Source organism: Dreissena polymorpha, chromosome 4 (assembly GCF_020536995.1).
Source record: "Dreissena polymorpha isolate Duluth1 chromosome 4, UMN_Dpol_1.0, whole genome shotgun sequence".
In the NCBI taxonomy this organism is placed as follows: domain Eukaryota; kingdom Metazoa; phylum Mollusca; class Bivalvia; order Myida; family Dreissenidae; genus Dreissena; species Dreissena polymorpha.
In genome coordinates, this window is record NC_068358.1 from 125187198 (window position 1) to 125202240 (window position 15043).

Below are 15043 nucleotides of genomic sequence, written 5' to 3' on the forward strand. Positions count from 1 at the left end.
AAATCGCATCATCATTTTCTGCATCGCCGCAACACTTGAAGTCCGGAGGCAAGGAAGAAACGGTTGATTTTCTGTCAAATGGCCCACCTGTCCGTACAACTTCTCCAGCAGCACAGTTGTTTCGAGCCATTCGTTTTCCCTCAGTAGTTGATGGTCCATGCATTCCTGCAAGATTTGTTCGGCTGTTTGGTTGGGTTTTACACAGGGTCACTTTGACACGGCACATGTTGGCATCGTTTGTGCATGTTTGTGCATGTGGTGCTAGTCTACTGAGTTCTGATAGCATGTTCTAGTCTGAACAGGTCATGGTACCTGTCCTATGACTGTTAAGTTCTGAACAGGCACTTGACGAAGGTCTTCATTTCTTTAAGAATGTCTCTGTTCTCTGTTTGGCGTTAACTCGTGCAATGTCTGCACGCGGTATCGCTTTTAAACTGTTGGCGTCAATCCATCGTCATCATCATCATCAGCAGCAGCAGCAGCCGCAGCAGCAAAATCATCGTCAGCAGCAGCAGCAAAATCATCCAGTCAGGTATATTGTGTGCTGCACAGAGTAATTCATCTATGGGAAGGGATGTCAACTCTTTTTCATTGTCCAGCCAGCTTTTCTTCTGGCGGCCTCGACGTTGGCCTCCCTCTAGCGTGCTCTGGAGAACAAACTTGCACAGAGAGTCGTATCTGGTGACGTGTCCAAACCAAGCCAGTTTTCGTCGTTTGACGCTAGGTGTTCTCGTGGACCAACACGTGTAAGGCAAAAAAAATTAGGTCCGTTTCTTGCGCCCGACCGTGTCTCCCGAATCGGCGCCGACCCTCAACTTTTTATTGGGTCGCCCAAAAATAATTTGGTTCATTTTCGTTCATATAAGATGTAATTTCAAGCAAACAAAGCATATCTATACATGATTTTCTTATTATACGCTTTAGTAGCCTTCCATTCTAGTACCCGAAAAAAAATCACTACCTACCGACCCTGTTTTTTTTCCAAGGAGACCAGAAACGGACCTATTTTATATATTTGTTTGGCCTTGCAGTCATGTTCCGGACGTACTCGTTGGTTTTGTGCTTCGTGTAGTAGATGCGGAGTAGTCTTCAGAGACATTTATGTTCAAATGCTTGTATCCTTCGTTCTGTGTCCGCGTGAAGCGTCCAGGTCTCGCAGCCGTGGAGTAGAGTGGAGACTCAAAGGGACTTGTAGAGCCTGAACTTGGTAAGGACATGCTGAGTCTGGCCATCAATGCGGTCGCTTTTAGAATTCGATTTTAAGATTTCATTGTATAATTGCTTGATATCAAGATATCGTTTATATTAACCTGATATAAAGACATAGATTAATTAATGTCAAGAAATGATTTATGCAGATAATACCAAATGTTGAAACGGCGCCCCATAAATACCAACGTCAGTTTGTTTATAACGTCATAACGTTCATGTTTTGACGTTGTAACTGAGTAACGATACAACCTGGACGTCTAATAAGCACGAATGTCAAACTAAATAACATGCACAATTCATTTCATTTTAATAAATTGACAACACATGTATGCTGGAAAATGTGAAGCAACATCAAAATCTTAAACATGGTTCTAAGCAAAGGCAAGTATTTTTATGATATTTAGTGTTTATATGTGAGCATAATAAAAATCATAAGGGTTTTCTTGTTTCTGTTTATACTGTACTAGATCTAACCGAACATGTGAAAGGTATTTTTAATACAGTTGTAAAAAGAGTGCACAACAAACTGCAGCTTTTTATCGAATGTATTAATTGAATAATTTGCGATGCTCTTTAGTCCGGTATTCAATATGTCAACGCACTTTAAAGTTTATCCTTTCATCTAGCCCAAACTATTCCAAACCATGTCATACGGTTATACTTCTTATCCAGGTTCAATCACTTATCCTAATACCATACGATAATTCTTCTACGTCAGGTCAAATCCAAACAATATTATACGGCAATTCATAAAATACACGTTAAATCCCTACACCTACTCTCATACAATATCATTCTATATGTTTTCCATAACGAATCGAATTAATATAATTCTTCAATTGCAGTTCAAATAAATTCTTCCAATCTTGTGTAGTATTTTTTTCTTATTCAGATCTAACCACTCCACACAATTGTTTCCGTTAATTAGTTTAATATACTGTACTTGAATATCAAATCACTCCACTCAATGTCACATGGCAATTCTTCTAAACCAGGTCAAATCACTTTACGCAAATGTCGTATGGTAAGTCTCAATATTAGGTCAACTAACCCCACACAATGTCACATGGCAATTCTTCTAATCCAGGTCAAATCACTTTACGCAAATGTCGTATGGTAAGTCTCAGTTTTAGGTCAACTAACTCCACTCAATGTCACATGGCAATTCTTCTAATCCAGGTCAAATCACTTTACGCAAATGTCGTATGGTAAGTCTTAATATAAGGTCAACTAACTCCACACAATGTCATACTGCGGTTCTTAATCCAGTTCAAATCCAATACCAAATGTCATATGATAATTCTCATTATAAAGGTCATTTCCACACAATGTCATACGGCAATTCTTGTAATTCAGGTCAATCAATCCACCCAATGTCTTACGGTAATTCATAATTATCCATGTCAATGTAGTCAATACAACTTCAATTCACACAATGCCATAAGGTATTTATTACCCACGTCAAATCACGAATTTCATCGAATAAAAATTTGCGATTTAGATGTTCATATTAACGTTTTTATTGCCATCAGATTCCTCCCGGATGTTTCAACCCATGGAACAGAATCTCGATGAGTTATACAACTGTATGAAAGTGCAATATAAATATGTAGAAGCATGCCGGATGCAACTCTGTCGCCATATAGGATCAAGCGTGAACTCCTTGGTAACGGATAACGCCATTGCGAATCTCGATATGAAGATTTGTAAGAAATGTACGGGAATAGATTGCCTCAAACAGATGTCAACGATGGGAACATTAGCATCCTACAGTAAACAGGATCGTCCGTATCACCAAATGACTTCCGAAAATGTTCCGCAACAGCATGACGGTTACCTCGTTGCACACGACCATCCTTCCGCTAAGCAAGACAACCGTGTTGGGCGCCCTGAAGATGAAACAGAAGAAAGGACTTCAACGAAAGCGAAAGGCGTATATCAAAATCAGCCATGGGTCAAGTCAGTTTTGCCTTTGCAACTTGCGATACGAAAACAGACATGTATGGAAAATGTAAGAAAAATCCCGCAAACGCCGACGCCTATTTTATGTAAAGATTCAACGTCATTATATCCACATACACGCGAGTATGCTCGCAGAAATGAGGGACAAGCACCTCGGTACAAGGATGGTGTTGATACATCTGTTATTGAGCCTCCAGCTATGCTGACTGGAGACATTTCAACAGTCCCGACACGTCACATAAAGAGCGCTGAGCGCCCTTCCAGGCTGACAACAGTAACATCAGCTATGCCGATTAATTGCATCAAGACCACTGAGCCCCCGGCCAGGCTGACTTCAGTATCTGCAGAATTGCCGATTCATAGCATCAAAACCACTAAGCCCCCGGCCAGGCTGACTACAGTAACTGCAGCAATACCGATTAATTGCACTCAGACCACTGAGCCCAAGGTCAGGCTGACTACAGTAACTGCAGCAATACCGATTCATTGCGCCCAGACCACTGAGCCCCCGGCCAGGCTGACTACAGTAACTGCAGCAATACCGATTCATTGCACCCAGACCACTGAGCCCAAGGCCAGGCTGACTACAGTAACTGCAGCAATCCCGATACATTGCATCCATACTACTGAGCCCACGGTCAGGCTGACTACAGTTAATGCAGAAATACAGATTCATCGCACTCAGACCTCTGAGCCACCAGCCAGGCTGACTACAGTAACTGCAGCAATCCCGATACATTGCATCCATACTACTGAGCCCACGGTCAGGCTGACTACAGTTAATGCAGAAATACAGATTAATCGCACTCAAACCTCTAAGCCACCAGCCAGGCTTACTACAGTAACTGCAGAAGTGCCTATTCATAACATCCAGACCACTGAGCCCCCGGAAATGCTGATTACAGTAACTGCTGCAAGGCCGATACATAGCATCCAGACCTCTTGGTCCCCGACCAGGGTGAATGAAAACATTGTAGCTGTCCATGGAAACCACATCCAGACATCTGAGTACATATCGACGCTGACTGGAGACACTGAAGCAGTCTCTGTACACAAAATACAGACCACTGAGTGCATGGCTAGGCTCAATGATGATACTACAGCAGTTCCTGGCCTATACACACAGACCACTGAAAACACATGGAAGCTGACAACATCAATACCGATACCCAACATCCAGACCTTTGAGCCCCTGGCGAGGCAGACTGAGAACATTTCCGCACTCCCGGTAAACAACACCCAGACCTCTGATAACACAGCTAGGCTGAATGTAAAGCCTGAAGCAGTTCAGATAGATCTCATTAAGAACAATGAGCCCCACGCCAGTGTGACTGGAGACACTGAAACAGTCCCTGCACTCGGCATTCAGACCACGGTGTACAAACGTAGGCTGACTGAAGACACGTTGACAGTCCATGAACACCACACACAGAACAAAGAGTCCCTGGTTATGTCAGTCCCTGTACAAAACATCGTGACATCTGAGTACATATCGATGCTGATTGGAGGAGACACAAGAACAGTTGATGGACATCGCATCCAGATTGCAACGGGCTTGTGTTTGCTAATTACCGTCGCCCTTGCTCTTGTCTATTACAAAGCTGGACAGCGTCTTTCTGAGCATGTCTATGACATATTCATTGCCGTCTTGGCTTACGTAACGTGTAGCTTACGTTTGATGCACCTATATCCGCCATGTGTGTAATAAATATTCACAACACAGTGTTTAATATACTAAGCATTAATTAGGTTCCCACCCACATGGTTTTACAAATCCATTTTCAACCGACGGTAATGGGTAGAGCAATTTTTGTACTTACGTGCATCATGTAGATACACCATAGATTAGTAATACGGAGTATCAAGGGTAATTTTTGCGTATCCTTATCAATGCTCGGGTCCGTTGGTTATGGTATATGCGATGATAAACATCATTTTAAAACTTGGCATTGGTGAAAACTCTTTCGCCTAAATTCTTCTTACTCAATACGATAATTACTTATCACACAACACGTATTTAGTATCCAAGATCATTGGTCTAAGATCAAAGTCCAAACGACGAAAGATTCTCTTCAAGGATATTTTACACATTTATACTGGCAATACATTAATAAGAATTATGTGTATAGAACAGTTGTTCAAAACATTGAACTGTTTGTAAAAGTGTTGGTATACTCGTAATTTTTCATAGGTAGCAAGCCAATCATGATACAGATTTTAGCCTTCATTGCGGAATCTAACTAAAGAATAAGAATGTGTCTACATTATGCTTTTTTAATTATTAGTTTAACTAGCTGGTTGGGTCAAATTGTCAAAGGGCACTATAAAAATAACAAATAATTGAATAAAATTGTGTTTCATTTTACTTGTTTTTTTTTATTGTCATCGCATTTAATTTTAAAGATGATCGTGGACATAGAGGGGGAAATTCATGTTTTATAAACAGTTCCTGAAAGGCAGGACAATGTGAAACGGGAAATCTGAAGTCATGCTTACGGGGTCTGTAAGCTTTTAATCGTTATCTGATAATTTACTGCACACACGAGTGTCCCTGTCTAAACAGAAATGCTGGCTTGAAGTACCAATAAAGTAGAGTGATATATGAGTCTTCTACTAAGGGCTTTGATCCAGTCAACAGAACTCAAGCTGTCAGTTAGAACGGTCGGTAGATGGTACTGCGCCTAACCCGGGAACCGGATAAATCATATAAATTCGATGCATTATGACTGTTGGTTTAAGCTTACTTATTTCGCGCAAGGACTAGCGTTCATGTTCCCGTTGTGCGATTGGTTATCGGGGTTCCTTTCCTCAAAACATGTTTGTTTATGAAACGCAAGACAATGAACCTTTTAAATTGAAACGAGGACGAACTAAGACTATATGAACATCTTGTAAGTGTTCTACGATCAGACATGTAAACTTAAAATAAATATTCGATGCAAATAAAAAATACCAATGCCCGGAACATTAAAGTATTATTATTACTATCACATGTATGTATTATTATCATTTAAAATAAAATGTTCACATACGTATTAAAATTTGGTTCGTATATATTCTACATTGAATTGCCATGTTTCAATTGCCCAAATTGATTTGCTTTGAAGAATTTTCGGTGTGCGTATAGGAAATTTGGTAATATATGAAAATATATGGATCATTTTACCATTTCCTTCTGTATTTTGCAAAGCCAAAAACCGTAGTGTATGGCTGTTTTTCTTCATTTGAGGTTGTGTTGTTTTGATTTGTTTTCTTGGTGAAGAAAGACCTACAATTTTTAATATAACCACCCAGACAATTCTTAGCGATTTGTATGATACAGGATTTTTGCTTCGAAGCAGAGTTCTTCTAATTAGGCCATTGGCCATTTTAAACATGCCTTTTAATTTGTGTTTGTATGGAGATTTGTCTCTAAAGTGTTGTATCCAATAACACCAGGCTGGCTCGATGCATTCTGCTTGCCGCATGCTGCAGCCAATACCTCACATATTTTAACTGGTATTGAACGATGGGTCATATCATTGATTAACGTTTTGCATTTAGAACATCAACTGCTCCCGTTATTAAAATTGTAAATTATGATTCGCCAAGGCTAATTGTTAATTAAGTTCTTGTTGTGTATATTTAAGTTAAGTTGATAATGAATTTACTCGAGCGAGTAAATCAATTTTGCCAAGTTAAAAAACAAACATTTAAGAGGCATATTATATTGATGGTTCTAATCACGTTTAACAAAATGAATGCACGTTATTCATTATGCGCAATCTGGCTTTAGGATACATCACTGAAGTATTATATTACTGCACTAATTAACATGTTGCTAAAACAAAAAAATAAATCTTTTTTTTGTGCATGCAAAAGACTTTTGACTTCGCTGACCAAAACATTTCACTTTGAGAATTTAAATTATACAAAAATTTAAATATATTTTCCGCGATTCCTATACTTAGTAGTTGACAAACTCAGGCAGGCATTCTTAGCTAAAAAAATCCAATGTTGAACAGAGTTTAATATTTGGACTATGTTAATATTATTATTATTATTATTATTATTATTATTATTATAATTATTATTATTATTATTATTATAATATTTATTATTATTATATTGTTTTCGCATTGTTAATCGCCAATATAAATTACCAATTAAAGACTGATTATTACACTTACAACATAAAATGTGTGTAATAGTCTCCTTATTCACAATGAAATGCAAAAGACCGTCGATATAACATTTATCATTAAATGGTGTTCACTTAATATCATGTAATCAAATCCAGCAAACTAATATTTGTTTTGGTGATCAAGTCTTGCAAAAATATTAAAACAATCGGTATCTAATCCTATGATAATATAAAAGGCTATGACCAAAAAGAACATATAACAGATCTGTTTTTAAAAAATAACTTGAAAATACTGAGTAGGAAAGTTTAAATCTATATGCTTCAGTGATACAATGTTGACCTTAACACAATAAAAAAGCAACAAAAAAGGGTTTGACATATTGCTACGACTTTAAATAAAAGCCATACAGATACATGCCTTTACCGAACGCATAAGTCACATCTACTTGAATATATATGAACCAAATCGCCGTTTAAAGTCTTGTTTACCAGTGAAGCTGACAAACACGAAGAAATATTTTGTTTAATTTGATATAAACGAATGACAATCACGAGTGATAAAGGTAAGGTCTTTAATTATTTAAAAAATAAACTCTAATTGAAAAACGACTGTCTAAAATACCTTTAGTGTCCCGGGAATGTGATGGGGTTAATTTTCAAAATAGTGACTTATTTAAATACATGATGCTTGGCAGGCCCGTACCCAGACCATGGGCCCAGGGGCCCGGGCCCCCCCAGCTGGCTGTCAAACTATGATTTTTTTTTTATAATCGGCCCACTGCAATTTTTTCTCTCTGCAAGGGCCCACAGTACACTTTCCCTCAAAACAAAAGAGCAGCTATGTTTTATTGTCCCTGATAAACAAGGGGATTAACGCTCGCGTATCGAGATAAGCCTCTTTGCAATGTTTTCTTATCGCCTTGTACACACATCTCCGATCAGTTCCCCATTGTGATCATGAATGCTTGATCTATCGATGGTTGATGTAACATGTATTTTGATAAGTGCAGCGAATGGAAGCAACTGCTACAGGAGGTCGTAGACTATGGTCTGATCATTGCCGACTCAAGTTTTTTTCCTTCTTTGAGAATGCCCTAGACGTATTTTTCCCTTCTAAAAGTTTAATTGTTTTTTTTTTAAACCTTTTATTGGGAATTTTTCAAGTCCCAATATATACTTTTTGCATTGAGAATAGGGCCCTGAATTTGAACCGGAACAAAAACACTGACAAAGGTATTAAAACTGAGTATTTATAATTTTTGAAAGGAAATCACTGAAAAAGACTACAATGAGATAGTTGACATGTTTGTTTAAAAGAAAAACAGATTCATAAATTTGGCAAGCAACAGATAAGAATTTGGCAGAATTCAGTATTTAAAATAATTGAGTACCGAGAATTGAGTAATATCAACCTATTAATGGCTCATTGGTAAAAAAATGAAAATTGAAACAACAAATCGATCTCATTATATAAGTTAACCCTTTGCATGCTGGGAAATTTGTCGTCTGCTAAAATGGCGTCTGCAGAATTTCTAAAATTAGCATTTTCTTCGATTTTTTTCAAAGAATACTATCAGAATAGCAAACAGTTTGGATCCAGATGAGACGCCACATTCTGTGGCGTCTCATCTGGATCCAAACTGTTTGCAAAGGCCTTCAAAATTCGGTTCCTGCACTGAAAGAGTTAACCTGATCCAGTGTAGAAAAATATTGTATAATTAAATTATCTCTTTCCTTGAATTTGTTTGAAAACAGTAAAATATGTTAAATTGATTATTTAAGACTTTCATTATTTCCCCCCAAAATTAGGCATTTCGCGCAATTTTTTCCTAAAAAATGGCAAGGTCTTTCCCAAAAAATCAGATTAAAAAAACCTGTGACGTTATTGATTTGTGAAAAAAATGGTGGAAGCAATACGAGAGTTGATGTGGATAATCGTCAGTTTAAACCTGTAAGTTTCGGAAATCTAAAGCTTTTAATATTGTTGTGAATTCACACCAATGTTTAAAGCTTAAGACTTCCGAAATGTGCTGATTTACTTGTTATATTTCATTAATTCATATCACAAAATACGTTTTTTATAAGCATTAAAATTCACCTTGCACAAATTAAAAAAGTATATATATAGGGAGGGGGGACCCCTCCCAAACCCTCCCCGGTTGGGCCCCCCCAGTAAAAAAATCCTGGGTACGGCCCTGCTTGGGATCAATTAATACCGTAATACTAGGAACCATAATCCGATTTGATTGAGCATCCGAACGCTGACTATTAATAAATATTATTGTCGTTCCAGATCATAAAAGTAATCGCGCAAACAGGAGCTTCACAATCGATTACAGTTCGTAACTATTTTTTTAAATTTTAAGTTGCTTGTTGTCGTGATTAAACAGACGGGCCATTTTTCTATTATTATTAATGTGTATTCAATAATAATCATAATAATAATAATAAAAAATGAAATAAAGAAAAAATGATTAAATTATTTTCATAATATTGGGGCTGAACTTATATTTATTGCCGATCAATTTTATTGCAGCACAACTTGACCCCTGATGGTTATGACCTTTGCTGTTTGGCATTGACACAAAATTAACAGACCGAGCGTCATTGCACAGTAGGGGCCAGCCAATATTGTACCATCGATAAAAGGTGGCCACCACAGGTACCCTGATCTAGTAAACGGCCCCACACGACTGACTTTATTTTCCTTTTCGTTGCGAGCTATCTTTATAACAACTTTAATTTATAAATATTGTCAAAGGAAAATAATGAACTGTTCTCATCCTTACTTAAGATATACTAGTTTGTTACATCCTTATTTGCGATCATATTTATGTATCAATTCTATTGAAAGAGATAATATAAATCTTAATATTTGTTATCGAGACATTTACGAACTAAAATGGCGATAGTAATATGCTCACAGTCGCAAGAATCCCCATTATCAACGTTTGCAGTTAGTTTATGATGTACAGTTACCATTTTAATAAAATGGTTTAATAATGGATATAATAGTCAAAGTTTGAGTGTTTATTAAGACATTGCAGACATTGAAATGCATTCACCAATATGTGCCCTTCACAAAGACATGCATAATTACACAATGCCCTGTCTTGTCACAATGTGTTCGTGCGTTTTCACGTGCATCACCAGCCCATGCAGCTTTATTTGTACAATATCACCCTTGTCAGTCAGACTCTGTTGTTTAAGCTAAAATAGTATCGGTGTTCTGTTAAAACACATGGTTTCATTCACATAACCTGTTCATTTATTTACTTTGAAATTATTTTCATAATGTTAAATTATGACATTGACCTTTGAATATTTAATTATTCTATAAAAAAATACACTCTACAGTTAATTTCGTCACTCAACGAATGCGCTTAAACCTATGCCGTGTATATTTCTTTTAAATTGACGTACTTGTGTGCATTACCTGAATAAAAACATTTTATGGTGAGCAATACAAGACCGCAAACAAACAACAAAGGACCCGTGTAAATAATCACCTTTTATAAGCATTTGATGTTAATTTACACAGGCTCATATACGCATAAATTGTTTTAGAGGCCTGAAACACACAGAAATAATGGCACTGAAAATTTACAATAACGTTACCGTGAAGTAATAAACAACCCCAGTTTCATTGCTTTATTGCCTTTTTATAGAATAATACTGCATAAAACAGAATTGTCAAATGTCCTTACAATTCAAATTCGAAGTCCTGCTAGACAGAAAATGAATGTTTTTTCGTGAGAACTACTAATAGTGGACGTGTTGTATTTTGCGTGCGTGTGCTGTGCGTGTTATATTTATTTCATCTGGATATTGTTGGTATGGCTATAGTGGATAATTTTCCTTGCGATGGTAGGTTGGCATATGGCCGTTTATAGAAATATTACAAATGTTTGTTTCATTTTTTAGTTTGCAGAATAGAACTTTCTTACAATGTCACATTCCGTATATATCTCACGTCAAATGTGAATTCTTTAAAGGTGTCTTTGTTGTCTTGTTTTCTTCTTGCTTTGTATTCGCGGAATGTTTTACATTTAATAACAGCCCAGTCAGAGAGACATATCTAGAGGTTTTAAGAATTACCCATGCGAAAGAATTTTCAGCGGAACAGGAAGGAGCGGAGCTTAGACACCGCTGCCTTTCCAGTATGGCGACGTATACCGGGAACCAATTAATGATACTCCAAGGCCTGGAATCAATCATGTGTCTCCTCAAACTCCTCGCGGCAGTTACATCGTCTATAAGTCAACGTCAACCATTATCATCACAATATGTAATCATCTTAAAAATGTTGTTTTTTGTGTTTAATTTTGCTGTTTTTGCTGTCTGTGTATTCTTTCCAAAAAAATAAATATTTTTTAATAATACATTAAAACCATAACTTATGAAAGGAAAATGTGAGTCGATCAATATAACGTGGTTTGTTGTGACGGCATTGAAGTGTGAGAACTATGCCCAGAACCAGTTAAATATCTGTGCGGTGGTTGGTGTCCCCTGAATATGCGAGCGATGACCGGACAGTCGCTCTCCCGGACATAAACGCTCCCGATTATTTAGCATAGGCGGACATGGTCTCCCAGACGCTGGCCTACTCGACGTTTAGCAAGTCTTCGCCTCATTCTTTTAATAGTTATATTGCTAATACAAATTATAATTAAATAAGCCAATAATATGCCGACAAAAGTTAAATAATTTATTTATTGAAATATTTAGATATTTTTAACAAACTTACACACTTTGAGCGCCCCGAGAAACGCCTATGGGATCGTATTTTTGCCAAATTTTGCCTTTGCTCTGTTTATACCAGACATGGAACTGTCTATTACTGTTAGTGTGAACCGCATTATATATGTAAACTGCGGCACATTAAGGTGATGATTGTAAACATTTGAAAAATGGAATTTTATCTAAATAAAATACGTCGGCAAATTATATCGCAAGACACAGACATAAAAACGATTCCACCGAACAATCTGAATTAATGAATGTACGGTAAATATGTACGGTTAAGTTTGTCCTAACTCGCCTTTCATGACATGCCGTGCCTGTTCGAGTGACAGCTGTGTACCAAGTCCGTGTTGACACACCCCGACATAGATCTCAACACCGGCGTATCGGCTGGAGATTTATGGCTTTTTATGATGTCTGTACCTCTCCAGATATGGTTTATGGCATCGAATAGGCAGACGGACGTTGTAAAACCGAATTTCGAGAGGTTGGCAAATAGAAGCGATAAACATAAAACCAGGCCGAACCTGGCCGCTATCTTTAACAAGAGATGCTTGAAATTCTTAATAAAATGTTGTTGCACGCAGTCGTGGTAATGTATCAAAATGTTGCTGGCTCCGACCGAAACATGTCAACAACAACACACTCCACGACCTATCAATAACCAGGCAAGTAAAGAAAACTCTAGATCGATCCTTCGAACAATAGGGTATAATCAAGGTGCCTGTACCACGTAACTTTTTCGGCTATGTGTGGGACAATCGGATGACAACAAACCATCGCTTCAGTTAACGTTTTTGATAATTTCTTCATTAATTCAAAACCATTTTCAAAAAAACAAAGACGAGAGCCCGGTCATTGTCAAAATACACAACTGTGTTAAGTTTGCGCAAAATTAATTTAATATTTTTTCCAAAAAGTGCAACCGCGCGTTTGAAAAGACACGAATTGAAATGCTATGTGTGGTATATTTTTTATTCAATCAACAACAACGTTCATTATAATATTGTCGAAGTTTTAAAAAATAGGGCGGACATAGTAATTCTTCATAGAGAAGCTACATACATTGTATGTTTGCACAAATACTTATGATTCGGAGTGTGTGCTTAAAAATGCAATAATGCTATGTGTGGGACACGTTTTTGAAATGCTATGTGTGGTATACAAACTAAACTAGAGAATCGAAAGATTGACATAAACATCAATAATATTTTAAGTCTGTCTAAATAACAAAAGTTGGCTAATAAAACATTGTTGGTACTGTTTTGCGTGCTTTAAATATGATAATCACGACGTTCATGTTACTCAAAATCATCATGATTGTCGATAATTTATATTCATACTTTTTACTTGTAGAATGCCATTTGTTTGGGAACAGTGTGGTAGAGAGGTCAAAACACAGTCGGGAATCTCCAAACACAAAGCCACCCACGCACGGGAAGGAAAATATTTCTGTTGCGGCAAACCTTTTCTTGTGAGTTTCTATAAAATTGATTGTTACAAAATGTTAAATTTTCAGTGAATTGTTACTTCCAACTAAGGCACTTGTTTAATACAAAAAAAATCGTAAGGATTGTTTGTGCAAGGTGTCATGTGAATATAATTGTAACAAAATTACAAAAGGTGTTATTGAACATATGGTTGTGTGCTTTTTATCAGGAATGTGTAAACATATTAGACCGTAACGAGAGTTATTAAATAAGCATAAAGAGATAATACAGCATTATTTAAACAAATAGACAAAAGGATCAATAGCTTATTTTTCTGTAAAATCATGTATTCGTATCTAAATCCTATTGAGCTATCTTATATATCACGCATGACAATTATTTATTTATTTTTGTAAGTTTTACAGTTTATTTCATGTGCATTTTGTTGTTTTCAGGGAGATTAAAGTATTTTTGGAAGCACCTTCAAGAGACGTACTGATATCTTGATCAATGAAAATTTGTCATATATAGTTAATGTTCAAAATTTTAAAAGACTGTTTGTTTTGTTACCAGATGGTGCAAGTATTGCAGTGAAAGAAAACAATCAAAGTAAATATTAAATACACATTTGACAATTCAACCAATTGAACAACATGTATTGTTTATTACTTGGTGCGGTGTTAACAAGATCTTGCAGCCCCTTTCATGACCGGGTCGAATGAGTATTTTCATTATACATCTTACACTATTTTCAGTTATTCAGATTTCATTTGAAATTGAGTTCATGAAGTATTAATACAATTAAATATGTCTGTTGGTATAATAAACCCCCAAAGCCAAGACTATTTTGCGATGATCATTTGTTACGTGTTAATTAGATCATTTATATGTTTGTATAGCAAGATTTGTTACTTTGCGAATACTGATGTACTTCTTTATGTACTTGGTGCTTTAATTTCTATTGTAACATGTGCATGCTAGTTATAAGGCAATGTTATTATTAATATAGTGTTTATTTTGATATACTTAAGATGTTCATATGGAGATGATATTGGAAACTAAATGAACTTTATAGACCACAAACAATCATCATTGGATTTATATTGTTATTTGTTATGAAACAATTGTTTTATTAACATACATGCTCAGATTTTATATTCATCTAATCAATTTCATTAATAACATAGATACAAACACATAAATATACACAAATATCAATACATACACTTTGTTTGAATTATGAACAGAACAGAACAGAACAGAACATAAGTTTATTACGACTTGTACATAGTACATCGTCAGTCTTAACCTTGTAATTATACATACATCAACAGGTCATGTGAATAGGAAGTGATCATACAGTTATAAGTAATATACATTCAATCTAACGTAATGCATGCAAGTAGTTTGAGAAAAAAGAAAATAGCATTTTTACAAACTATTTATGTGGCAGGGTGGCTATCTAGTTATCAACATTTACGGAAATATACTAAATTAGAATTTGGTTATCTTGCGCATAAAATGTGTATTATTATGTTAATAATAATAGTAAGACATAACACACATATTTTGC

At 36.3% G+C, this 15043-nt stretch overlaps 1 protein-coding gene and 1 long non-coding RNA gene across 3 annotated transcripts; both read left to right on the top strand.

The window, feature by feature from the left end:
• The first annotated feature begins 1435 nt into the window (after positions 1-1435).
• On the top strand, positions 1436-4896 carry LOC127879688 (uncharacterized). Of its 2 annotated transcripts, XM_052426680.1 has the most exons (4): positions 1436-1593; positions 2745-3622; positions 3749-3861; positions 3988-4896. In XM_052426680.1, the coding sequence occupies exons 1-4, from the start codon at positions 1578-1580 to the stop codon at positions 4877-4879; spliced, it is 1899 nt and encodes a 632-aa protein (XP_052282640.1). In that variant the 5' UTR covers positions 1436-1577; the 3' UTR covers positions 4880-4896. The 2 variants fall into 2 exon arrangements, with proteins under 2 accessions (XP_052282640.1, XP_052282639.1); XM_052426679.1 differs by having other exon boundaries at positions 2745-3861.
• Positions 4897-11030: 6134 nt separating this feature from the next.
• On the top strand, positions 11031-14702 carry LOC127879602 (uncharacterized). The gene is made up of 3 exons (XR_008049167.1): positions 11031-11164; positions 13397-13514; positions 13926-14702. It is a non-coding gene; the product is annotated as an uncharacterized LOC127879602 (long non-coding RNA).
• Positions 14703-15043: the final 341 nt, after the last annotated feature.